This window comes from Pelophylax lessonae (assembly GCF_965119305.1).
Source record: "Pelophylax lessonae genome assembly, chromosome: 5".
Classification (NCBI taxonomy): Eukaryota; Metazoa; Chordata; class Amphibia; order Anura; family Ranidae; genus Pelophylax; species Pelophylax lessonae.
This window is the reverse complement of record NC_138772.1, coordinates 313,238,605-313,265,196: the sequence shown is the minus strand read 5'-3', so window position 1 is coordinate 313,265,196 and position 26,592 is coordinate 313,238,605. Positions and strand designations below refer to the sequence as shown.

The 26,592-nt window shown below is 38.8% G+C and overlaps 1 protein-coding gene across 1 annotated transcript in view; it reads left to right on the top strand.

Moving 5' to 3' along the window:
- PIGN (phosphatidylinositol glycan anchor biosynthesis class N) overlaps positions 1-26,592 on the top strand; it is a 710,925-nt gene that overhangs the window by 466,349 nt on the left and 217,984 nt on the right. The window contains exon 19 of the mRNA XM_082259251.1: positions 15,702-15,813. Coding sequence (XP_082115377.1) covers positions 15,702-15,813 — 112 coding nt within the window. The remainder of the gene's footprint in view (positions 1-15,701; positions 15,814-26,592) is intronic.

Here is a 26,592-nt window from a genome sequence, read left to right as displayed (position 1 = left end):
AAGCTCTGGTGAACTCCATGCCCAAGAGGGTTAAGGCAGTACTGGAAAATAATGGTGGTCACACAAAATATCGAAACTTTGGGCCCAATTTGGACATTTTCACTTAGGGGTGTACTAACTTTTGTTGCCAGTGGTTTAGACATTAATGGCTGTGTTTTGAGTTATTTATACTGTTACACAAGCTGTACATTCACTACTTTACATTGTAGCAAAGTGTCATTTCTTCAGTGTTGTCACATGAAAAGATATATTAAAATATTTTCAAAAATGTGAGGGGGTGTACTCACTTTTGTGAGATACTGTACATACAGTATATAGCATTCATAAAGTATTCAGACCCTCTTCACTTTTTTAAATGTATAGTTATTGATAAATGATAAAGGGTCTGAGATTAAAAGTAACATTTCAGTCTTTGCAGATGACATCAATCTATGCAGTGGAATAACATCCTTACAGGATGTCTCCCACTTACAAGCCACCCTTAATGCACTGTTTAACTGGGCAGCTATGTGGCAGATCTGGTTTATTGTTGATAAATGTAAAGTTATGCACTTGAGGGCTACGAATATGCATGCTTCATACATACTAGGGGGAGTACAACTAGGAGAATCAATGGTGGAGAAACATCTGGGTGTTCTGGTAGATCATACACTTTATTTTAGCATGCAATGCCAAGCTGGGGTTTCCAATGCAAGCAAAGTCATTTCTTGTATTAAGAGAGGTATAGACTCCAGAGAGAAATACATCATTTTACCCCAGTACAAATTGTTAGTAAGACCTCATCTAGAATATGCAGTTCAGTTTTGGGCACAAGTTAACAAAAAGGATATTGGGAAACTGGAGAAAGTGCAGAGAAGGGCAACCAAATTGATAAGAGGAGGCATGGAGGAGCTCAGATTTGAGGGAAGATTAGAGGAAATTAATGTATTCTCTCTTGAGAGGAGGAGATTAAGGAGGGATATGATGATGATCAACATGTAAAAACACGTAGTCCGAATAGTGACAACAAGAAAAACAACACTGCGCTAGAGTATCTAATAAGCTGCCAGCACTAAGAGCAAGAATACACACCCCAAATAACATATAAAGGAAAGTGCAGTGCTAAAAACATTAAAAAAACGTAATGAAACAGAGAAATAAGTCACTATAATAACATGTGCAAGAAGTATATCCCAAGTAGAAGATCCACGTGTCGTTTTATTAATAAAAGTAATAAATTGCACTTACAACATCTGATAATAAAAGGCAACCATGAATAAAAACATACATGTGAAGTCTGCGGCGTTCCTACGGGGCTTTCTTCCATGTTCTGGGCTCAAAACCCTAGTCCATATAGTGAACTTGTTGTTGATTTATTCACTTTAGGTCATCACAGAGGACAAGGGGGCACCCTTTTACGTTTGGAGGAAAGAAAATGTAATCTCAAAATACGGAAATACTTCTTCACAGTAAGAGCTGTGAAAATGTGGAATAGACTCCCTCAAGAGCTGGTCCTGGTCAGCTCAGTACACTGCTTTAAAAAAAGGCCTGGATTGTTTCCTAAATGTACAGTATATAACAGGGATCCTCAAACTACGGCCCTCCAGCTGTTGCGGAACTACACATCCCATGAGGCATTGTAAAACTCTGACGTTTACAGACATGACTAGGCATGATGGGAATTGTAGTTCCTGAACAGCTGGAGGGCCGTAGTTTGAAGACCCCTGGTATATAACATAACTGGATACAAACATTTATAGGTAAATGTGATCCAAGGATCATCCAATTACCTCTTGGGGGATCAGGAAGGATTTTTTTCCCCCACTGGAGCAAATTGGATCATGCTTTACTGGGGTTTTTTGCCTTCCTCTGGATCAACTGCAGGGCATGCATACAGTACTATTGTAAAAATGTTTTTTCATTTTGTTTTGTTTTTCTTTTTATTGGTTAAACTAGATGGACTTTGTGTCTTTTTTCAACCAGACTAACTATGTACATTTTCTTATGTTGCAGCATGATACTACAGTTGTTTAAAATATTTTTTTTTCCATTAATCTACACTCTGTACCCCATAATGACAAAGTGATAACAGATATTTAGAAAGATATTTGGATTTATTAAAATAAAAAACTGAAATATTACATTTGCAGAAGTAATTAGACATCAGGCTCAGATGCCTCCCATTTCTTTTGATTGTTGTTGAGATGTTTCTACATCTTGATTGGAGTCCACCTGTGTTGTTGAGATGTTTCTACATCTTGATTGGAGTCCACCTGTGTTACATCGATGGGCCTGACAGCTAACATTGCATACTGTATCAGAGCAAAAGGCATGAGGCAGCACAGTAGCAAAGTGGTTAGCACTTTCACCTAGCAGCACTAGGGTCATTGGTTTTAATCCCAAACATTGCACTGCCTGCCTGGCATTTGCATGTTCTCCCTGTGCCTGCGTAGGTTTCCTCTGGGTACTCCAATTTCCTCCTACACTCCAAAGACATGCAAGTAGGTTATTTGGCTCCTGCCTAAATTGGCCCTAGTATATGTACATTATGTATGAATGTGAGTTAGGGACCTTAGATTGTAAGCTCCTTGAGGGTAGGGACTGATGTCAATGTACAATATATATGTGTAAAGCAATGCATAAACTGAAGATGCTATATAAAACCTGTAATTAAATAAAATGAGGTCAAAGGAATTGCCTGCAGAGCTAAGAGATAGGATTACTGCAAGTCACAGATCTGGGGAAGGCTACAAAAAATGTTCTGCTGCACCAAAGGTTCCCAAGACCACAGTGGCCTCAATAATTCTCAAATGGAAGAAGTTTACCACAACCAGGACTCTTGGGGGAAATCGGGGGAGAAGGGCCTTAGAAAGAAAGGTGACCATTATCCAAGAAGCTCCAGAGATCCTGTGTGGAGATGGGACAAAGATCCAGAATGACAACCATCACTGCAGCCCTCCACTGATCTGGGCTTTGGGCTTTATGGCAGAGTCGATAGCAAAACACATGAAAGCCTGCTTGGAGTTTGCAAAAGCGTTATGTATGTTTGGAAGCCTGCTGGATGTTTTGAAGCATGAATATCTAAATGTTGCAATACATGCAGCTCATATTTGCTTATATATATATATATATATATATATATATATATACATACAATTCATACTATTCTTCCAATTTTATGATCATGGGCATGTAACCATCTTCTAATACTTGCAAATCCTTAATTACGGGCTTGGTTTCAGAAAAGAGCAACAAAGTAAAATTGATTCCTTATAAGCCTTTTGAGTTTCATCTTTTATTCTCTGGGAAAAATGAAATAAATAAGGTTACTATTGGGCAACTATTCCACTTCAGCTTCAGAAAATAAATCCTCTATTCACATTTGACTCATCATCACTCCTTCTAGCTTTAGTTTTTGCTGTACATTTTTGTGTCTCAAGTTTTATCTCAGTAACCTGCACCTGGTAAATATTTCACCATGCCCTGGCTTTAGTGGTAAAAAGCTGGAGCAGATACAAGATTACTTTGTTGACTTTTTAGAATTTTCTTCAGCTTTTTAATAATATAAAAGCTTTTGGTTTTAGTGGTGAGAAGAAATGTCATCTGTACCGTTATTAGCAGGATAATCTCTGTGCCCTTATGACCATTTTACTAGTCTAGAACAAATACCAAGTGAAAAGTTGACTTGTAAAGAAGAGCGGGTCTGAGAGCAAATAGATAAAATGGATTTCCTGTATTTTTTAAATATGACATATTTATAGCATTTCATGCATAAATGGACATGAGTTCAAGGAAAATCCTAAATGTTCAAGACAAGTACATTTTTCTGCAAAATTGTTGTGGTTTGAACACAGTGTAGAGTTTGTTCCAAAATAATTGTATGTTTATAAAATGGAAAGAAGGCATGCTTTGGTTAATTGTTATCTTGTAATGAAACAATTTAATAGTTCTATAAAATTTGAATTCATGCTTTTAAACAATTCATATGTTGCTTTCCATTACATTTTGAAACTGCAGATTAAGATGAGACCTGACCTTTATAAGCAATTTTTATTGAACAATTTCTGTCCTAAAAGCATTTCAATTTCTAGAACTGGGACATTATTAAACCCTACCCCCAGACTCTCACTAAACACTTTCATATGTAATCAGTCAGGACTCCCAAAATTGTAGTTTGGTTTATGTTAGATGTTGGCAAGTTAAAACATAGAAGGCATAGCATAGTTTATGACCTCATTGTCCTCTATTGCTGGCCATTACTCTGCGCTCTCCTTCTTTTGGAAAGCTTCTTCTGTTAAACTGACAGAAATGTAAGGTGTCGGCGATATCTCATCTTCACTAAATCTGGCCGCTGGAGCGATTGTGTGACTGGACCAAAAAGCCCTTAGCATAGGTAAGTATAGACATCTTTCCCTTAGCCCCCGTTCAGATCGGTGTGATTTGACATGCGATTTGACACTACTTTAACCCCTTAGCATGGACGGAAGGCAAATATGGCGTTTTGAATGCTTCTAAGTGCAAAGGAGGGATTTGGGGTCTTTTAGACCCCAGATCCCTCCATAAAGAGCACCAGTCACTACCTATTACTGTCACAAAGGCTGTTTACATTCCTTGTGACAGCAATAAAAGGGATCAAAAACTATTTTTTTAAATAAATAGTGTAAAAAAATAAATAAAAATAATTTAGAAAAGAAAAAATTTTACACGCCCGTTCCTCTGTGCTCGCATGGAGAATCGAACGCCTATGCAAGTCGCACCTGCATATGTAAACGGTGTTCAAACCACACATGTGAGGTATAGCCCCGATCAATAGAGTGAGAGAAATAATTCTAGCACAATACCTTCTCTGTAACTTGAAACAGATAACCGTTTTTTTTAAAGCAGCGTCAGCTATGGAAATTTTTAAGTACCAAAGTTTGTTGCCATTCCACAAGTGTGCGCCATTTTAAAGCATGACATGTTAGGTATCTATTTCTTCAGTGTAACATTATCTTTCACATTATACAAAAAAATTGGGCTAACTTTACTGTTTTGTTTTTTTTTTAATTCATGAAAATGTATTTCTTCCCAAAAAAAGTGCATTTGAATGACCACTGCGCAAATACCGTGTGACATAAAATTGCAACGATCGCCATTTTATTCTCTAGGGTCTTTGAAAAAAAAAAAAATATATATATATATATATTGTGACAGGAAGTCAGGTAAATCTGTGGATGTTGTCACAGACAGGAGATACACTTCTGCTTGGGTTAGACAATTCACCAATTACTATAGGGTGTCGGCTGCAAAGGCAGCAGGAAGGTGTAAAGAAGTTGAAAACCATTCAGCTATTCAGAATGAGGAAATTAAGGCCTCTATAATTTGTCCAGAGGAAGTTCTATTGATTGCTGCCTCCTGACGCTGTGTGAGCTGGGGAGAGGAGGACAGTCAGATGTGTGCCTCCCGACGCTGAGTGAGCAAGGGAGAAGGATTGCTGCCTCCTGACGCTGTGTGAGCTGGGGAGAGGAGGACAGTCAGATGTGTGCCTCCCGACGCTGTGTGAGCATGGGAGAAGGAATGCCCCCTGAAGCTGTGTGAGCATGGGGAAGACCTCCTGGAGCGATGTGCGCTGAGGAGGGTAAAAAGTGTGAAGACTTCTCAAGGTGAGAAAATGAACTATTTCTATGTGAAGAGAAAAACCAATGGATGTTTTCTATGTGAAAGGAAAGTCCAATGAACATGTGCTGTGTGAAGAGAAAAGGGACATTCTCTATGTGAAGAGATAATAAATGGACTATTGATAGTCTGCTGTATGATCTGCCAAGTCTGCCCAACAGTAGGTTGGGGACAGACTTCCTTAGATAGGTTCCTGTGTGTGAGAAGGTAGCCGCCCACAGTGGCAAGGATTTATTTTGTGTTTTATTTTATTTTGGATGTTTTTGACGCTTGCAGTCTGGTGAAGAAAATCGCATGAATAAACCAAACTGTTGTTTGCAACCACTTCTCGGCTATCTCCCTGTGTAACGAATCCCCCCAAGGGGTCATCCACGCCCGCCACCAAGCTAATCCCCTCACAATATATATATATATATATATATATATATAAAATGTTTGGGGGTTCAAAGTAATTTTCTAGCAAAAAATACTGATTTTAACTTGTAAGCAACATATGTCAGAAAAAAGCTTAGGCGCCAAGGAGTTAAGAGGCATGCACCTTGTTAATCCCGAACACCGACTCAATTCCAGGAAAATTAAATTGTAGCTACTTAAAAGACTACAGCAGAATACTGCATGCACCTGTTCCCTAGAAATGGAAAACATAGAAAAAGAAACTTACAGTATATGGAAGGAGGTGCCTAAAGTTTTGGCTTTGAAATAAATATTAATAAATAGGGTCAGGTGCTTTGCAATATTGCATAACATGCACTCCCCTCTTTCTCTTGAGATGCCATTGTTTTTATAGATCTAATATAGTCTTAGTACTGCTAGACCAAGCAGTTATCAGAAAGAAAATAAATCTCATACCACTGTGTGAAAAATCTGGTTACTTAGAGGATTTTAGTTTAGTTGTTTAATTCTCATTTTTAATTTTGTTACTCAGTTGCAATTACAAAATAATTTTCTAATTAATACCATGTCTTTTACTAAAAATGACTAATCTTGATAAATGATGTTCATAGGTAAATGCCAAACTGTGACTTGACTACAAATATATGCAAATGAAAATTAAGATGGAGTGCATTTTGAAAGACGGTGTACTAGGTGTGGGACAAGGTCATTTTTCCTAGTACTAGTTGTACTTTTCCTGAAACAGAAATGTATAAACTCCTTGAAGCAAAATTAAAAGTCAAAATGTAACTTTAGGTTTGTCAGTCTCCTGTTCTGCTGCTATTAAAAAGTGTCAGTTCAGCCCTCAATCCTTTAAGGCCAATCCACCTGATTGTTACAGTAACAAAAATGGACAGCTAATTTTAAAAATGCAATGAAAATATTATTTTTTTGTGCCATTATAAGTAGGAATTTCTCTGTGTATCCTGCTGCATTATTTAATTGCTTTTAATTCACTGTTACAAAAAGAGGACAGGGAAGAACAGAAACACACAGTATCTCACAAAAATGTGAGGGGTGTACTCACTTTTGTGAGATACTGTAAATGGCTAACTTTCTAATAGGTTGTATTCATTCAAAATATTGTAAAATTAAAACAGGGAAAGAAAATAGCAAAGGAATAAAGAAATAGGTACACGCAAAGGAACTAAATAAAAAGAGAAGAGGTAGTAGGGTAGAGTTGCCAAAACTATTCTTTGTAGTCCTTAGGCCACCTAACTGGCAGATATTTTTTGCTCCTCTGAAGAAGAAATATAAGCGTAGGTAAGGGGACAGTTTAGTAATATATTGTTCTTTTTGGTGGAATATGTGGTCTCTGTAGCATTCTAACTGCACATTTTCTTTATGGTTGAGCTAAGAGTGGAGAGGCCCTGTTTGTAGAAGCTTGTAAAGTTGCCCACATGGCTGAAGGACGGAATGTGTCTTCATTTAATCATTGATATCCAAATATGAGATAATTTTGTCTGTAGCCTGGCTGGGAGAGGGAAGATAATAGTGGAGGTATAGTAAATGTGCTTTATAGAATCTTTGACAGTAATTCAACTATAGTAAAGGTAAAACTTATTAGGCCAGGCAGTCCTATTTTGAAAAAGATTGGGTTACTGGTTATCATGTGTTTACTGTTTTTTAGTTTATCAAAGTCAATAAAAGCATAGTAAAGATGCTTTAAAATTGCTTTCTTAAATGAGGGTTAAAGTAGGTTCTAAAGGTGTCCATCTGTTATGTCTCAGTGATTTGCTTTTGTCCACTTTTTGGCAGAATCCATCAGAGCATTATTTTCCAAGCTATCTGAGTATGTGTTGTAAGCAAAATCAAATTAGCGCTCCCATCTGTGGAATTTATACTAATATCCAAAATAGCTGTTCTTTGCTGAGGAATTGTAGTTTTCTTAGCCCTTACCAGTGAGTATATGAGTGGCCATTCTTACATGGGACCGCATATGTAAGTACTTGTGTTTGTTCTGGAAGCGTTCTCAGTTGCCACAGCTACGGGTCTTGTACTAACAATCCAGAGTTGGGAGGATTGGCTCTCGTTCACATAAAAACTGTAAATGTAAAGGAGTAACTTTCTCGTTACTCCTTTTGAATGCAGAAAAACACATTTGGGGGAATCTCCTAAAGCTAGAACAGACAGAATCCAGAGCAGTTGTGCATAGTGACCAATCACCTTCTAATTCAGCTTATTCAGTTAAGCCTTGAAAAGGGAAGCTAGAAACTGATGGGTTACAATTCATAGCTGCTCCAATTTTGGTAAATTCCCCTCATTGTATCATTTTCTTCTTGCTAGAAAAAAAAAATCTGTGTAAAAGTTTTAGGTCTGTGTAAATATTAAAATAGCTATATCACAATCTAGATCTACAATACGTTAGTGTCAGTACCCTCATGTTTAGGTTTGATTAAAAGAAAAAAGTTTTTTTTTTTTTTACTGTCGGTGTAATTGTCGGTGCCAGTGTTACAGTTAATGTTTTTTTTAGGGAGGTTTAAAAAAATAAAAAAGGCAAAACTTTGAATGTAGCACACCTGATTGGAGGGGATTGCAAAAGTCTGGTATTGAGTGAAATTCAGGTACTTACACTCGCTGTGTTTAAAAAAATACATTTAATCAATAATGAATACAGAGCTTCAGGAATAAATATAATTCAGTACTGTCCAATGTAACCTTGCCACATCCCTTAAGATGCATATAAAGAGAAAGAAGCTGAGCCTCTGGTCCCAGTCACCAGTAGGATCATATTGAGGTGGGACTTTTTAGGATAGGTTACACAGTAAGGTAAGCATGTATTGTGAAAACAATGATTTATTACAAAATTGCATAAAAACAAACACCAATTGATACAGACTGGTACAGAGACATTGCATAGAATGATACATAGATGAATGAACATGAAAATTAATCCCCTCATTCGATGCGTTTCGCAGATTCATATGTTGAATATTGCTTCATCAGGAATGAGAGGAACAATTCATCTATTGTACTTGTAAGAAAGAGAAGAGATAATAAGTCATAATATTCATCATAGTTATTACTATGAAGAGTAATTTAAGATTCGACATGAAAGTCATCGGCTTACCATACATTACAGATATCTTTTAATACAGTTTTTGATCAAAGCAGACTCCAAAAAGGGGTAACTCCACTGGGCCGACAAGCTCGGGTCCTAGCCACACCACCCAAAAGGTCCATGTGTCCTATTTAGGGGTTGGCCAAAACGGTGTAGACTGGACCAGACATTTGTAACGGGCTCATCCCGTGGCAGGAAATGGGCTTCACATTCAAGATGATAAAGATCTAGTCCAAGAAAAATGGTGGGAAAGATCATCAGCTAAATCTTACTTCGCTGGTAAGCAAAGCATCCCCCCTGATATTGCCATACATGCAGACCAACTAATGTTCACCAATATAAGCACCGTAATACTAGCATTACAACCATCATTATGGACAATTAAGCCAGAGATTTGAGGCATTTAATTAGATATTAGGTGATAATGCCCATATTGCTAGACATAGAAAAAGGTCAAAAAGACTCAGATGGAGGGCGGATAAAAATATCCCTTCTGGGTTCAAAATCAGCTACACCTAGAAGCTGCTTTAGACCCCCCAAAAAACATATATACATACTCATGGGCTAATTCACACATCCTATTATAGTGCCTGCTGGTCATAAAGCTCAAAATTGGTTATGCAGAGTTGAGTTATTCTAATAATAATAATAATACCTCCTAGAATCGTTTGCCATATAGTGGGGCTTGTAAATCTAATAAAGCTGTAGGCTTTACAAATAGTCCACATGGTGCTACATATTGGGGGAGTTGTCCATAACGTACCTGTAGACTAGATCCATTAAGTTCTGAATACAGAGCTTCATTAATGTGTGTCTTTTATATTTGCCTGAAGGTCAAATTTAAATCTCTGTGGCTGACTTTTTTTTTTTTTTAAATGAAATCTCAATAAAAAGACAAGGGGTCAAACCCAAAGTTATTTGTATATATTTTTTTACATAAGATATGTTTTTCTTGATTATATTGAATGTCATGAAAAAAGTCCCAAAAGAGAAGTCTATTGACACAATGTATCAGGTTTAAAGGGATGATGGCACCCTCTTTTCAATACTGATGAAATCACTGCCTAAAGCCATAAAAGCTAGTCCCATTTTAGCTATGCATTTTACCTGAAATTCAGAAAGGATTGCTGGCAGACAGACAACCCCATTATTCCAGCAGACCTCACCACCTCCGGTGGACAGACTGCTCTTTTACACCCCTTCCTACCCTACTGGCTCGTGATTTCATTGCGAGGTGCAGACAGAGAATGACACCACTGCCCATACACACAATTTGACTGAAAAAGAAGGTGCTGCCATCACCCCCACTTCCTCCAAACACCAGCCTGACATCCCCCAACTAACGCATGTATCCAATGGACCTGAAGGGAGGAAGAGGGCGTGATCTCTACTTCAGCGCCACCTATAGGAGAGGGTGCATCTTGCATCCATGCTGCCAAAATATGGAGACATAAGGCCACAGGACTGAGTCCGACCCCCCGCAAGCCATGGCACTGCAGGAAACAGCACCACCAAGTGGAAACTAAGCCTCAGCACCTCAGCCTCTGGATGAACTCAGGCAAGCCCCAAGGTCAGGATGGAAAATAAACGCAGTGGACATCTAACATTGGCATGAAGGGGAGGAGACAGGAGACAAAAGAACAGGGGTACCAGAACAACACCACCATTATCTCTCCCCCCCCCCCTCCGCTCATTTGCACCCTGTTCATCCATATGGCCACTAACTTCATCCATTTGGGCAACAACTGAGGTGCATCTCAGGACTGCATTCCATAACATGAAACTGAGTGCAACTGTGACAAAGCACCCCCTCAAATGAAAATACGTGGAGGCAAAGAGGTTCAGGTCACACGATAGGAGTTGTAATAAATTATCACAGTGCATTAACAATGGTGCAGTTCAATAAAGAATATTGTTTATGACAAAAACAACAATGTTACAAATAGAAAGTCACAATTAAATTTTATAGTACAAATTAAAATCGCAACACAATAATCAAACAAAAAATAAGACAAGACAAGAGCAATTACAAAGATGGCTGAAATATATTGGTAGGACCAATAAGGATACAACCATTATAGAAACAATTTGAAGTTAATGGTTTTGTTAAAACCTGGGAATTGTGTAGCTCAAAGATTATGGATCCATTTTGTTTTGTGTTGTAACAGGGTCTATCAGTGTCATCCCCTCCCCTTCCCGTTCATGCTGAGGGATATGTTCCAAAGCAAAGAATTTTATGCTGGATAGATTAAAATTGTGGTATGACCCAGTGTGTCTACTTACGGGAGTCTCTATCTTTCCATTGGAAATCAAACTAAATGTACAATCACGAATGCTTTTAAAAAAGGACATTTCGCTTTTCGAATGTAAAACGCTCCACAATAGCAATTCATTATACAGTGCCTTGCGAAAGTATTTGGCCCCCATGAACTTGGCAACCTTTTGCCACATTTCAGGCTTCAAACATAGAGATATAAAACTGTAATTTTTGTGAAGAATCAACAAGTGGGACACAATCATGAAGTGGAACGAAATTTATTGGATATTTCAAACTTTTTTAACAAATAAAAAAATGAAAAATTGGGCGTGCAAAATTATTCAGCCCCCTTAAGTTAATACTTTGTAGTGCCACCTTTTGCTGCGATTACAGCTGTAAATTGCTTGGGGTATGTCTTTATCAGTTTTGCACATCGAGAGACTGAAATTTTTGCCCATTCCTCCTTGCAAAACAGCTCAAGCTCAGTGAGGTTGGATGGAGAGCGTTTGTGAACAGCAGTTTTCAGTTCTTTCCACAGATTCTCAATTTGATTCAGGTCTGGACTTTGACTTGGCCATTCTAACACCTGGATATGTTTATTTGTGAACCATTCCATTGTAGATTTTGCTTTATGTTTTGGATCATTGTCTTGTTGGAAGACAAATCTCCGTCCCAGTCTCAGGTCTTTTGCAGACTCCATCAGGTTTTCTTCCAGAATGGTCCTGTATTTGGCTCCATCCATTTTCCCATCAATTTTAATCATCTTCCCTGTCCCTGCTGAAGAAAAGCAGGCCCAAACCATGATGCTGCCACCACCATGTTTGACCTTGGGGATGGTGTGTTCAGGGTGATGAGCTGTGTTGCTTTTACGCCAAACATAACGTTTTACATTGTTGCCAAAAAGTTCGATTTTGGTTTCATCTGACCAGAGCACCTTCTTCCACATGTTTGGTGTGTCTCCCAGGTGGCTTGTGGCAAACTTTAAACGACACTTTTTATGGATATCTTTAAGAAATGGCTTTCTTCTTGCCTCTCTTCCATAAATGCCAGATTTGTGCAGTATACGACTGATTGTTGTCCTATGGACCGAGTCTCCCACCATCCAGAGTGATCATGGGCCTCTTGGCTGCATCTCTGATCAGTCTTCTCCTTGTATGAGCTGAAAGTTTAGAGGGACGGTCAGTAGGTGCCAGTATTTGGCGAATATATTATGTATTTGTATATGTTGTCTGTTGTACCTAGTAATTAGGTGTGTGGTTTGTAAAGATGTTTTCTTCTTAGTGTGAAAGATCAGAGAGAATCTATTTTGGGCTTTGGCCCTTTAATAGGCTTTTCTAAGATTCACCTGGCTAGATCCTCTAGCGTATAATCTGGTCTGTTGGGCTTTGGCCTCCTTTTTGACATCTGAGTCCTGGGTACAGTTGTGCCTAACACTAAATTTCTGACTGTAGGGAATACTGCTAATATGAGACTTAGGATGTGAGCTAGATGCATGTAAAATAGTGTTCCCTACTAAGGGTTTTCTATATAAGTTAGAGTAAACCATAATTTCCACATCTATGAAAGTAATATGCTATTGGTGGCAAATCAATGTAAGTTTCAGGTTGTATTGATTGTCTAATTTGCCCATAAAGGTTAGCAGTTTTTCATGAGTGCCTGACCAGATTAGTAGGATTTGCCAAGCAATCACATCACCCAGATCCTCCTTATGATCGTCCCTAGAAAATAAGTTTCGCTCCAACCCCACACTGATACAGTTTTGTATAAGAGGAGGCACACCTGGTCACAATTGCTACTCCCTGCACCTGGAGGTAGGAGGTAGAGGGAGTGTTTACCTACTTGACATCCAGAAGATTTACCCCCTTCATTACCCCTTCATTACAAGGCCAAATTTTGCTGTCAATTTCGCGGTCATGCAACTCTGTACCCAAACAAAACGTATGTTCTTTTTTCCCCCAAATAGAGCTTTCTTTTGGTGGTATTTGATCACCACTGCTTTTTTTTTTTTGGGCTATAAACTTAAAAATACAGACAATTTTGAAAAATAAAAAAACAGTCATATTTTACTTTCTGCTATAAAATATACCCATTTATTATTTTCTTAATGGCGGCGATTAGAACTTCTAGCGGGGCTGTGATATTGCAGCAGACATTCGACACTAACTAACTGACACTTGTGACACTTTTTGGGAACCACTGACTCTAATAGAGTGATCAGTGCTAAAAAATATGCACTGTCACTGTACTAATTACACTGGCTGGGAAGGGGTTAAACATCTAGGGCAATCAAAGGGTTGAATATGTGCCCAGCCACTGTTTTGGTGTACTGTATTAAGTGCTTTTATTAGGGGAAGTAATGGATTTTTTTTATCCTGCTTTGTGGGAAAAGAAAATCTATCACTTCCCCGGTGACAGGATAGGGCTATGCCTTGTTTACATAGGAAGGGCTTGGTCCTGTGTAAATTCATGACGATCACCGTGTGCTGGTGCTAAATCATTGGCCGGCACCCGGTGATCAACATCTGCTGTGTTTAATCGCGGCACAGCTGGGTCGTCAGTGGGGTGTGCACGCGCCCCCTACCCAGTGTCAGATTATGTACCAGGTACGTGATCTGGTGCTGCCTTGCCACTGTATATCTATGTTATACGGTCGGCAAGCGGTTAAACATAAAAAAACATTTTGTGTCAAAATAAAAAGCAACAACTGCAAAACAAATCCATTAAATCCCTAAAACGCATCCCTGCTCACCCAAGAAGTCTTTTATCACCTCTAAGCCTTCCGGTGTGTGGAATCAAGGTATACAATGCTTCTATATCAATGATAACAAAAGCTAAAAATATTGCACAGAGGCTGGACAGTATGTAAGCAAATTGGTTAGGTCATAATATAAGGAGAGACAAGGAGAGAGAAGGTTTTTTTCTTGAAATAGAAATTAGAGTGTATTATTTGAGTGAAAATAGCAACAACTATAGTACAGTCTAACCTGCCATAACTTATTTGGACTTCAATATACTTCTATGTCTGTCCACACCGTGATAAGACACAAGTCCATTTCTAGTTATGGAGCTGTGTGTGCTTATGGAAGTAGGCTACAAACATTGAAACAACCACCCCCACCCAAAGCTAAATGTTTAAACATGTATAAAAACACTTTCTTAAAAATGATTCTCTTCTGTCAACTTCTGACGATCTCACCATTTTCTAATATTTAAAAATTTTTGCATTCAATACTTCCTTTAACATCACTGCCCTTATTCAGTTTCATCAGTAGAACAATGAAAAACACACCCTTCATCATTTTTTTCCATTACCCTTCCTTTCTATTGCTTAGAAGATTCTAAATAGGGTTCTTCTTTATAAGGCCAGTTTAATTACTAGCTTTTAATAGGTAATGTTGTTTGCCTTGTTTTTATATCTCTTAGGGACTTAAGTAGCAGATCTCCCTTGGGGCATTAAGGCATTCCAGGACTACTATTGTTGATGCATCTTGCCATTTGAAAATAAAACCTCCTGGTCTCTGGAACTGCTCAGTTGACCCATTTCTTTTTGTGTGTATTAGGACTGCTCAGTTGACCCATTTCTTTGTGTGTGTATTAGAGTGTGGTTCATGGTTCTGTTCCGGCCTACCTGGAATAACACTTTTCCCATTAAAACTCCTCCTCTGTTCGTTCTCCATATTTCCTATATATACTGTATATAAAAAAATAGGGAGATACCTTTTAATTTACTGTAACAGCCTTTGGATCTGTGAACCTTAGCCCAGGGTTCTTGCCACTTGAATCCTATAAAATCACATAAAACCCACTACCTAAATGGGCAAAGCTCATGTACAATCACCAAACTTTTAGACTCTAGTCACACTAGCGCGACTTGTCAGCCTGACAAGTCGCGCTCCCTCGCGGTCCATTGACTGCTACAGGACCTGTTCTAATAGGAGTGACACAAGTCTCTACGACTTAGAAAAAGGGTCCTGTGCTACTTCGGGGCGACCTCGGAGCAACTTGCATAGACTTCCGTTATTTGAAGTCCATGCAAGTCGCTCCGAAGTCGTGGTGCATGGGAATGCACAAGTCGCCCCCGAAGTAGTACAGAGTCGTGCCGCCCCAGTGTTAACCGAGTCTTACAATCGTCTATTTAGAATATTCATTTTAGAATAATAATTTTATAAACAAATAACACTGACTGACAAGCTAGCAATGCATTTTCATCAACCATTTAATTAGGTAATGTATATGGACGAGTGTGAACAGTATTTTGTTTCATGGCTGTATAGTTTTGATGTGGTGATTAATGTTCTACTTCTTTTGTTTACACAGTACCTGCGCAGGACTTTTAGCACTTTTCATTTCCTTGGCCTCCCTTGTGTCACTTTGGAGAAACAAAGACAGAAAGGTTGAAGAGGGAGATTTCACAGTGCACGTCTGTCAGGTCAGCATATTTGTAAAGTAAACCAATATCCACACCCTTGGAGCTCAGCAAGAGTCTAGCTTTATCTAGTGTTCAGTCAATAACTGTTCTGGTGTGCTTTTAATGTAATATTTCATATCACTGTATTGTATAAGAGTGTGTTTCTTTATATATTTCCAAACACAGTGCCTTTTTAAAGATGCATCTAACCCAGAACTGGAGTTCTGCTTTAAGAAAATTATTTTTTTTCCGTTCGCTAAAGGTTTTATTGAAAGCATCAGCTGAATTTACCAATTTATTGTTCGGACATTAAATGGTAAATTTGTGTGGTGTTTTCTTTGTAAAAGTCAATTCAAAAAACAATATTGCATGGGTTAGTACAACTTAAATTACTGATAGAGCCTGGCTGATGATAATTGTGAGGTTCTATGAGGTATCTTTTGTTAGAATGCAGAAATAACAATACTTCCTGGGATCAAATACCAATACCAGATATAAAATGTATATAGGTGAAATAGTTAGTCCATGCAAACTAATTATGATTGTAGAACTATGTGAAATGTATGTATGTACAGTATGTACATGAATTAAATGTTGAATTGAGAAAATTGTGATGAATTATTGAATGTAGTTGAACTACTACATTCTTCTTTGTGATTGGACCCTGGTATTCGTTATATGTAATGGTAGGTATATAATCAAATGCTTAAGACAGTGTAGCCTAAGCTAGTCTTTAGTTCAGTATCATCTGTAAGGAAATAGTTTTGAATATATAGTACAAGTTTAAATTATGTTTTCCTTGTTAACTACATTTTTGTTAACAAATTGAAAGGTTTCATAGCTTAGAATTTGAATATTTAGAATCTGTTACTGCACTATGGGGGTCACTCAGAAGTTCATCTTACCAGCAGCCGATACAAAGTTTATATATTTTTTTGGTATAGTTTAACGTTATAACAGTTTTTAATATTTATAATGCTGGAAACTGCTTGCTTAGTGAGAATGAGTTATCATATGAACTTCTTATAAAGGAGTTCAGGTATAAAGGAGTTCATGTTCAGGAAGATGGAATAGCACAATCTGGTATAGCTTTCAGCAGCCCTGCTGTACATCCAAATGTAATAGGACTGTAGATTTGGTAGCAGGGACTATAATAGGCAGATATTTACTGGCTAGTGTAGTCTATTTTATATCCATCCATTTACTATGCCAGAAAAATGAATAATCTGTAAATGTGGTCTTTGGCAATTCTAAACTGTTAGGGCTAAAAAGACCCAATGCCAATGTGATTTATAATTATCACATGTGTTGGTACCTTTAGTAGACCCCCCAAATGAAAATATCCATCTTATTTGAGACCAGTTAAAGCCCAAATCCATCCAAAATTTTTTTTTTGGTTTGAACCTCTGCCAGGTTTTCATTACCATCTGTATTTCTGTTAAGGCAATTTCTTCCTCTCCTATATAGACAAACCTATTTGTTTCAGAGTGAGGAAAGCTGATAACTTCTAGCAATATTTTTATTGATGTCCATGCTTCCCTGTCCCAGCAACAACCACACAACCATTTCAAATAAAACTTGCACGTGTACTTTTAACACCTTAAAGGATCGCAAGGCCATTGGGAATACCATTAAAATCCAATGACAAAAAAGACCATCATGCCAGAAGGTAGGGATACTGACTGAAATAATAACCTGACAGAAGTTTGAACTTTTCACTACACTGTTCAAAATCAAAATAGGCTGGAGTGAGGCTTTTATTCTGAAAAATTATAATTAGGTTGAGAAGTATAATTAAGGCCTTTTCTTTATCATACATAACAGGACACATTGCATCTTCATATCCATGATGATAGCGTTATGTTGTCTCTTTCAGGGAATTGGACACTGTCAAAAAAAAAAAAAAAAAAAGGAATTCCCCTCCTTGGCATAACCTCCACCCTTTATGCAAGGCTTCAGTTTTTTTCTTAGTGTTTTAGGCGATGGTCTTCTCTGTGCAATCTCTACTGGAAAACGTAGCTAGCTTCTCAATGTTACCTTCTGGTGTTAGGAGACTAGTTCTTTCCAGACCTATTTTCCTGTGTTTTTTTAGTGCTTAGAGAAATGGTACCTGGACCCCACACTGGACACGTAGGGATGGCCTGTAGCGTTGCTAGTCAGCATTGGACCCTGTGGACTGTGATCCTGGGCAGTGATAACTTGCTTTACAGACCAGTGTAGTGCTATACAGGTCCAGGGCAGTGTTTCCAAGTTGGGTTAAGTCCCTGAAAGTCCTTGTGGCATTGCCTGTCATAATGGGTGAAGGTTGGACCTCCTAAGAGGTCCTGCGGCGGAAATGATAAGTGCCTGAAGCCCTGCTTATACCCTCTTCTGGTGTTTACAATCGCCCATGGGGCAGGACAGGAAAGATAGCATATAATGTTACTTTTTTTTAAATTTAGTTTGAGATTACAGGTCACAGCAGTGAGAGTGTAGTGTGGTGCTTTTGTTTATAACCCCTTGCTGTGTAGTGCTTGGGGAGGTACGGAGAGCTCTGAACACCAAATGCAGAAGGCAGAGAGTTTCTTTCCACCCCTTACATTCACTCTGGAACAATATCAGGGTTGCGCATGTATGCGCTGTATGGCTATGATGTTACAAGTGGGGGGGGGGGGGGTGCGGTCTGGTGGTGGCCATCTTGGATTGCATATGCATCAGCTGTACAGGCTCTGGGGCAGACTGATCCTTCTGGGACTACAGGTTGCAGCACAGCATACCTCTGAGATTACAGGTCGCAGTAGAGCTTTCCTTGTGGCACTTCAGGTCGCATAAAATATAGAGGGGCAAATTCATCTTTCCTTGGGGGGGGGGGGGGTAGGGGGGGCACTGGCAGATTTAGTGAGACATCTTATTTTGTTGTGTGTGAATGGGTCGCATCCTGGCTTTTCTCCAATCTAGAGATGATCAGGCTTTGGCTTTTTAGTATGATCAAGAGTCAGATTTCAGCCTTGGTTGACCCTTTTTCAGAGAACTATTTCTTCATATTCCTTGCTGTGTGCCTTTGTCATCACAGGCATCACACGTATTGTTCCACTGCTTAGGACTCCGTTGACTCCGCAGGACCTCAACTTGGTATTTTTTGTATTGCAGAAGTCTATTTGAACCCATTGGGGATATTCCTTTATTACATCGGATGGTTATTTTTCTGGTTGCCACTACTTTGGCTCCCACAGTTTTGAAATTGTCTGCTCTTTCCTGTAAGGTGCTCCACTGTGACAAGGTGGCCCTATGTCTTTAGCCATCATTTTTTTCCTAAAGTGTTTTTTTCATTCCATCTTAACCAGGACATATTGCTGCAGACTTTCTGTCCTAAGCCTCATGAGGGGACTAACTCTTCACACTTTGAATGTGGTTTGTGCTATCAGGTATATTCTAAGTTGACTGTGGCTGTTCATTAGATTCCCTTTTTGTGCTTCCTGAAAATCCACAGAAAGGTCATGCAACTTCTTAATCTACCATTTCTCAGATTTGTCAGCTTATTTCTCACACTAACAGTCCAAAGGGCAAAGTTCTGCCATTTTTGTTGACAGCTCATTCTACCAGGTTGGTGCTTCTTGGGCTATTTGTCATCAGGCTTTGGTAGTTGATAAAGTAGCTACCTGGACTTCAGTTCATACTTTTGCAAAATTTTACCAAGTGGATGCTAGAGCCACTGAGGACACTACTTTTGTTCAGCGTGTTTTGCAGGCTGCAGTGTGGGGTTCTAATCTGTTAGTTGTTTGGCCAGTTGGAATGTTGCCATGTTGGCCTCCCCTCATATTCAGCGCTTTGGGATATCTCTTTCTGCAGGATACAAAGATGCTCTATGTCCAGTGATGAACGATAAAGAAAACTGGATTTTTGGTTTACCATTTTTTTTCAGGTGTACAAACACCTGAAGGTGGCCGCATAACCCTGTCATTATATGGATATGAAGAAGCTCCATAATATACTCCAACAAAAAGATTTTTACAAGTAAACCAAAAATCAAATTTTTCAACCAGCTACTTAATAAGTGAGTTCTCTGACATGCTTTGTACCTTTACTGGTGGAGTTACTTATAAGGTTCCATGATTAAAACATACCCATTACAGCTCAACTAGAACCTCTCAATTCAAGGCTCAACCTGATGGTACAGAAAGGAGAGAGAAAAAAATCGGAAAGTTTTTAAATTAAGTGGGTTATTGACAAAGATGTCTACAGCTGTCCAGCATGTGACTTTCTAAATTCAAAGCTTTCAGTTCTCCCCTGCTGATATATGCCCAAGAGCATAATTTTTCCCATTGTATTACTTACACTTTCTGTAAAGTAGAATTGCAAAATGAAAATTAGTATGATAATTTGAAACTCACTGTAATTGATCGGGGAATACCAGAGAGTTGTGTTAATCAGTTGCTTATAATGAGCTGTTATTGAATCATTACTGACCTTTTTCTCACTGTTGAGTTTGACATTTTGACCGTTTTGCCTCAGGAGTAAAGGAATTTAACACTTTGACTATGTTCCCTACGTCACCTAATTTAAAAAAAAATATATAATATTAAAGGGCTTCTCCAGAACAGCCAGGGTTAGCAATATCTGAAAATAGATTGCAGAGATTATGCTGCATTTAGTAATGGTGTCATATATTTGCCTTTGAGAGATAGAAGGGCTAACTTTATTAATTGCTTTTAAACTTCTGCAGCTGTTGCAAAGGTTCTCATGAAATCAGGCACAAAATAGATTTGATTCTGTGTAACCCTCCAAGGACTTGACCTGAAAATCCCATTTTAGCATGTACTGTGCAATTTACAGCCAGAGGCAGTGTCTTTCTCTTAATTCATGTACTGTATGTGCAAACCTCATAACATTGAGAATTTAACAAATACAAAAAATATTAAACTTGTTAAATGCACTTATCAGCAAAGAAAGAACACACAAACATTGTAAACAACTAATGTTTCCACTACTTTAAAACATATAGTTACAATTTTTTCGGTTTTTGATATGCATGTTAACAAATTATACACTCTTTAAAAAGGAAGTATGGGAAAAATGTTTTTCAAAAATTATACTTACCCACAGTGCATCCAGAAAGTATTCACAGCGCTTCACTTTTTCCACAATTTATAATGTTACAGCCTTATTCCAAAATTAAATAAATTTGTTATTTTGCTCAAAATTCTACAAACAATACCTCATAATGACAATGTGAAAAGGGTTTGTTTGAAATCTTTTCAAATTTATTAAAAATAAAAAAGGAAAAAAAAACATGTGCATAAGTGCTTACAGCCTTTTCCATGACAATCAAAATTGAGCTCAGGTGCATTTCTGCAACTTGATTGGAGTCCACCTATGGTACATTCAGTTGATTGGACATGATTTGGAAAGGTACACACCTGTATATATAAGGTCCCACAGTTAACAGTGCATGCCAGAGCACAAACCAAGCCATGAAGTCCAAGGAATTGTCTATAGACCCCTGAGACAGAATTGTATTGAGGCACAGATCTGGGGAAGGGTACAGAAAAGTTTCTGCAGCATTAAAGGTCACAAAGAGCACAGTGGCCTCCATCATACGTAAATGGAAGAAATTTGGAATCACCAGGAATATTCCTAGAGCAGGCCGCCCAGCCTTCCAGAAGGAAAACCTTCCAGAAGAACAACCATCTCTGCAGCACCCCACGAAACAGGCCTGTATGGTAGAGTGGCCAGACAGAAGCAGCTCCCAAGTAAAAGCACATGACAGGCCGCTTGGAGTTTGCGAAAAGGCACCCGAAAGACAATGAGAAATAAAATTCTCTGGTCTGATGAAACAAAGACTGAAGTCTTTGGCCTGAATGGCAAGTGTCATGTCTGCAGAAAACCAGGCACCATTCATCCCCTGGCCAATGCCATCATTACAGTGAAGCTTGGGGGTGGCAGCATCATGCTGTGGGGATGTTTTTCAATGGTAGGTACTGGGAGACTAGTCAGGATGGAGGGAAAGATGAATGCAGCAATGTACATGCTTGTTGAAACCCTGCTTCACAGCCTTCTCAACCTCAGACTGGGGTGAAGGTTCATCTTTCAACAGGATAATGACCCTACGCACACAGCTCACAAAGGAGTGGCTACGAAACAACTCTTTGAATGTCCTTGAGTGGCCCAGCCAGAGCCCAGACTTGAACCCCATTGAACATCTCCTGAGAGATCTGAAAATAGCTGTGCCCCGACACTCCCCATCCAACCTGATGGAGCTTGAGGGAGAATGGGAGAAATGGCAGTTAATTAACCCTTTTGTGCTGCATTAGTGCAACCAGTATCAGTGCAACCAGTGTTAATTAACACTGATACTGGTTGCACTAATGCAGCACAAAGGGGTTAATTAACTGCCACTGGTCAGTCACTAATAGATGAGTGACCAGCAGTGGCAATACATTAACCCCCTCATGCTGCATAATACATATTCCATTGGTAATTAAATTAACCTCTTGCAACCCATCACAGTACATATACTGTGACAGGGTGGCAGCGACAGGTGTACGTCGCTACCTGTTTTTGGTGTATGCCCCTGTTCTATCTATTTTAAAAATTTTGGGGGGAAAAAGTCATTTTCCTTTTCGGTTTTCAGCCAAGGGCATCCTGCATTTTCGGTTTTGGCCCAGATTTTTAATTTCGGTGCATCCCTAATCAAAACTAATAGTATATGTGTGTTCGCTACTCGGTGCATATATAGCACTCAGTGTGATGAACTTATGGGGTTTAATTTGTAGAAAGGATAACACGGGGCAGAGAGTCCACAACACTGGGCACTCAAATTCTGAGCTGGGTAAATGATCAAAAGGGAGATATGTTTATTCATTTTTGCAGTCAAACATCATTTGGTTTTAACTTGTGAAATGCCCATAAATTGAACATTCCCATCTATTTACATTGTTGTTGTTTCAAATGTATTTCCTAAGGATAGTGACATTAACACTAGTTAAAGATTTTCAAGTTTATTTTGTCCATGTTGTTCTAAAGATTCGAGTATCTGATATACCTCGTTGTTCCGGCAGCGTGTCAGCTCGGATTGTCGGCCATTATATGCCTCCCACCTGGCCGACATGTGATGTAGCCAGATGTGAATGCAGATTCGCATGCGCTGCCAACTTCACTCCCTAACTCTCCCCAAAGCTGCAAGGTCCTAGTGCCCTGGTTCCCAAGGAGCAAGATGAGCGCTACCAAGGGGGCCGGAGGAGCAGATCTCAAGCCGGAGGAGCAGACAAGCCCACAGCTGGCCAGAGTAACCAGAAACCTGCTGAGAAAAAGGAGGGGGGAGAGAGACATGGCCTGTGGGTTGGAACAATGGGGCCCTAGGGTGTGATGGCACACAGCGGCACAAATTAACAGGGCACCACTGGAGACAATGGTGTTGCCCTCAAAGAACGCCCCAGGGCGTCCGTTTGGTCATCAAAATACCCAAAAATGATTGGCATTAAATTAACTAATGTCAAAAACATGCTCCTGGCAGAATATAAAAATTAATAAAAGCTGTTTATTTCTTAAAGGGAATCACAGAGTGGGATCGTCAAGGCAAGACACATTTGTGTTTACAATGTTCTTAATTCCATATATGTATTGTATTACACTATATGTAAGAATTACTGACTGTCTATATTACATGTGTGTCACAGTAAAAAGTTTCCATATAAAGTTGGTATTGAAGATCAATTTAAATTTCTCATTCAAGAGACATAACTACATATCCATTTGTTGGTTACATGTTGGTTACATGGCAGGTGTTGAAAAGAAAGGATGAGGGCGACATATTTAACAATAATAAATGATGTAAGGGAACAGAATGGGAAGGAAGATGAGGAAAGGGGGTGTGTGATTGATTGAGGAGGCTAAAGGAAGTGATCATATTCCTTACAGGAACGGCTCAGAGATTAAGGTCTCATTTAGGCTGGGAAAAGTGGTGGCTTTCAGAGAATAAATCCAACAAGATTTAAGTTGTAACAATCTTTGATCATTACTGCCTCCTCAAATATCAGGTGGAACATGTTCTAGTGCCATTAATTTTATCATGTGAAGATTGAAATTGTGAAAAAGACCCACGTGAAGAATTGGGGTCTCCATCTTACATTTTTTGATAAGGGAGATATGATTTTTAACCCATTTAAAGCACGGCTGTTTAGTTTTACCGATGTAAATACAATTACATGCACATTTCATTTAATATACAATGCCAGAGGTTTGACAAATTATTCTATGTTTGAATAAATGGATTTGGTTTTTCTGGAGTATAACTTCTTGGCTATTGAGCATGTATCGACAATAGTCACATTTTCTACATGAAAAAGTTCCTGGAGATGATGACAATGTTTTTGTTTGAGCTAAATAGTGGTTCTGAACTAAACAGCCTTTTAAGGATCTTGATCGTTTTAAGTAATTTGTGGTTGTTCGTCAATGTATTTACTTACTCTAGAATCGGCTAGTAAAAGTGGCCAGTATTTTTTGATTATTTTTCTTACTTGTGGATGTTATTTAGAGTAAGTAGTAATAATCCTTACTGACTGAGAGTCCTGTTTAGTTTTGGGTTTGTAGATCAAAGAGTTCCATGCATGTGCATTGGCCCTATTAAAATTTTTCTTTGGTTACTATAGCTATATCCTCGTTAGCGTAGTCATGAGTACAAGAGATTGACTTCCGCCTGAAAGTCTTCATTTTTACTGCATTTTCTCCTGAGGTGGAGATCCTGTAGGGAATACTCCTTACTAAGGGTTTAGAATGGGAACTAGAGGCATGTAAGATAGTGTTGCCTGCCAACAACTTCCTGAACAGCGAAGTGCCTCAACAAATACCTTAACATCCAAAAAGGTGATCAGATGTTTGTCACATGACATGGTAAATTTCAAGTTGTATTTGGTCTCCCTTTGAATCTCCATAAGCTGAACTAACTCTGGGTGAGTATCTGACCAGATAATTAAAATATTGTCGATATAACAATGCCATGTGACAATGCATTTGCAATATCGTCTAATGTGTTCCTATGCGAACAGTTCCCTCTCCCACCCCTCCAGGTACAGGTTTGCATACGATGGCACACAACAAGTCCCCATTGCAACCCCCTGCACCTGGAAGTAGTGGTCCAAACTTCAAAACGTTTCTGGTAAGTATAAATTTGTTGTAGTGGTAGGCTGAATGGCCGCTTTCGCATAACTGGTCAGTTATGACCTTGAGTACAAACTCAGGTGGAATAATGTTGTAAAGACTTTCTATGTCGATGGCCACCAGCCATGCGTTTTTGGGAATATATAGTCCCTCGATAATTTTCTATAGTGTCCTATACATAAGATGATAAGGATCTAATGTGGGGATTTAAATAGCCATCTACTAGGCTACTAGCTTTTGACCTTAGGCTTCCACAACTAGAGATGATTGGACTTGTGATGGATTTATGCACCTTGGATAGCATTGTTCCAACCCACGGCCATGTCTCTTTCCCTTCCTCCTTTTTTCTCCACGGGTTTCTGGTTGCTCTGGCGGGCTGTGTGCTTGTCCTTTTTTCTGGCTGGAGATCGCTCCCCTGGCCCCCTTGGTGGTACTCATCTCGCTCCTCCGGAACCAGGTCACTAGGACTTCATGGCGTTGGGGAGAGTTAGGGAGTGACGTTGGCGGCACATGCGCAAATCTGCGTCCGCATCCGGCTACAATCCGAGCTGCCACGCTGCTGGAGCAATAAGGGGAAACAAGCACATCCAAGAAACTGGGAATGTCAGATACTCAAATCTTTAGAGCAACATGGACAAAAAAAACTGAATGTTTTAACTAGTGTTAATACCACTATACTTAGAAAATATATTTGAAACAACAACAATGTAAATAGATGGGAATGTCCAATTTATGGGCATTTTACTAGTTATAACCAAATCACGTCTGAGTGCAATATAAATAAACTCTCCCTTTTGTTCATTTACCCAGCTCAGAATTTGAGCTCCCTGTGTTGTGGACTCTCTGCCCCGTATTATCCTTTCTACAAATTAAACCCTGTAAGTTTATCTCATTGTCTATGAGGAGTGATATATATGCACTGAGTAGCGAATACATATATATATATAGTTTTAGCTTTGATTATGTTGGTTTTTAGTTTGGTCCTTGTCTGCCTCCTGTGGTCATCTGTAGCTTTATAATGGATATGGCATCATATCTCCATTGAATAATAGGTGACTATACTCTTAAGTGAGATTACTGAATTCCAGGGTAAGCATGTGGGATTGTTAAAATCAATACACACATGTAAGAAATTTTGAAAATGTACTAATTGTTTTTGAATACTGTAGTTTTTTTGTGTTATTCATAGCATATTTTTTGTCTATTAGAAAGCTTTCACCCAAACCGGATAGCGTGACCTGAGGAATCCCAGTTTTAAGGGAAACATGTGGGGATCCACTCTAATGCAGCTATGAACAAGGACTATACTACATGGGTCACAAATATATATGCTTTTTATGTGAACATGATATTTTTTAGCTCATTATTGATAAATATTTGACATTTTAAAGAAACTTAGTTAGTTTAGTTCTGTATTGCACCTAAAAAGTCCCATTACAATTTACTACTGTTTCTTACAAATCAAGGGATGAGGTGCTATAATCAAATGGTGATCCATCCACAATAAACCCTACTACACAATAACAACATGAAACCCTGTGTATATACAGGTATAGGTAAGTCTAAAGCTGGCCATAGATGGTTCGAATTTCAGCCGATTCACCAGGGACCGGTCAAATTTCAGTCCATCTATGGCCATTTACAGTTCCTGAGAAGCTGATCTAA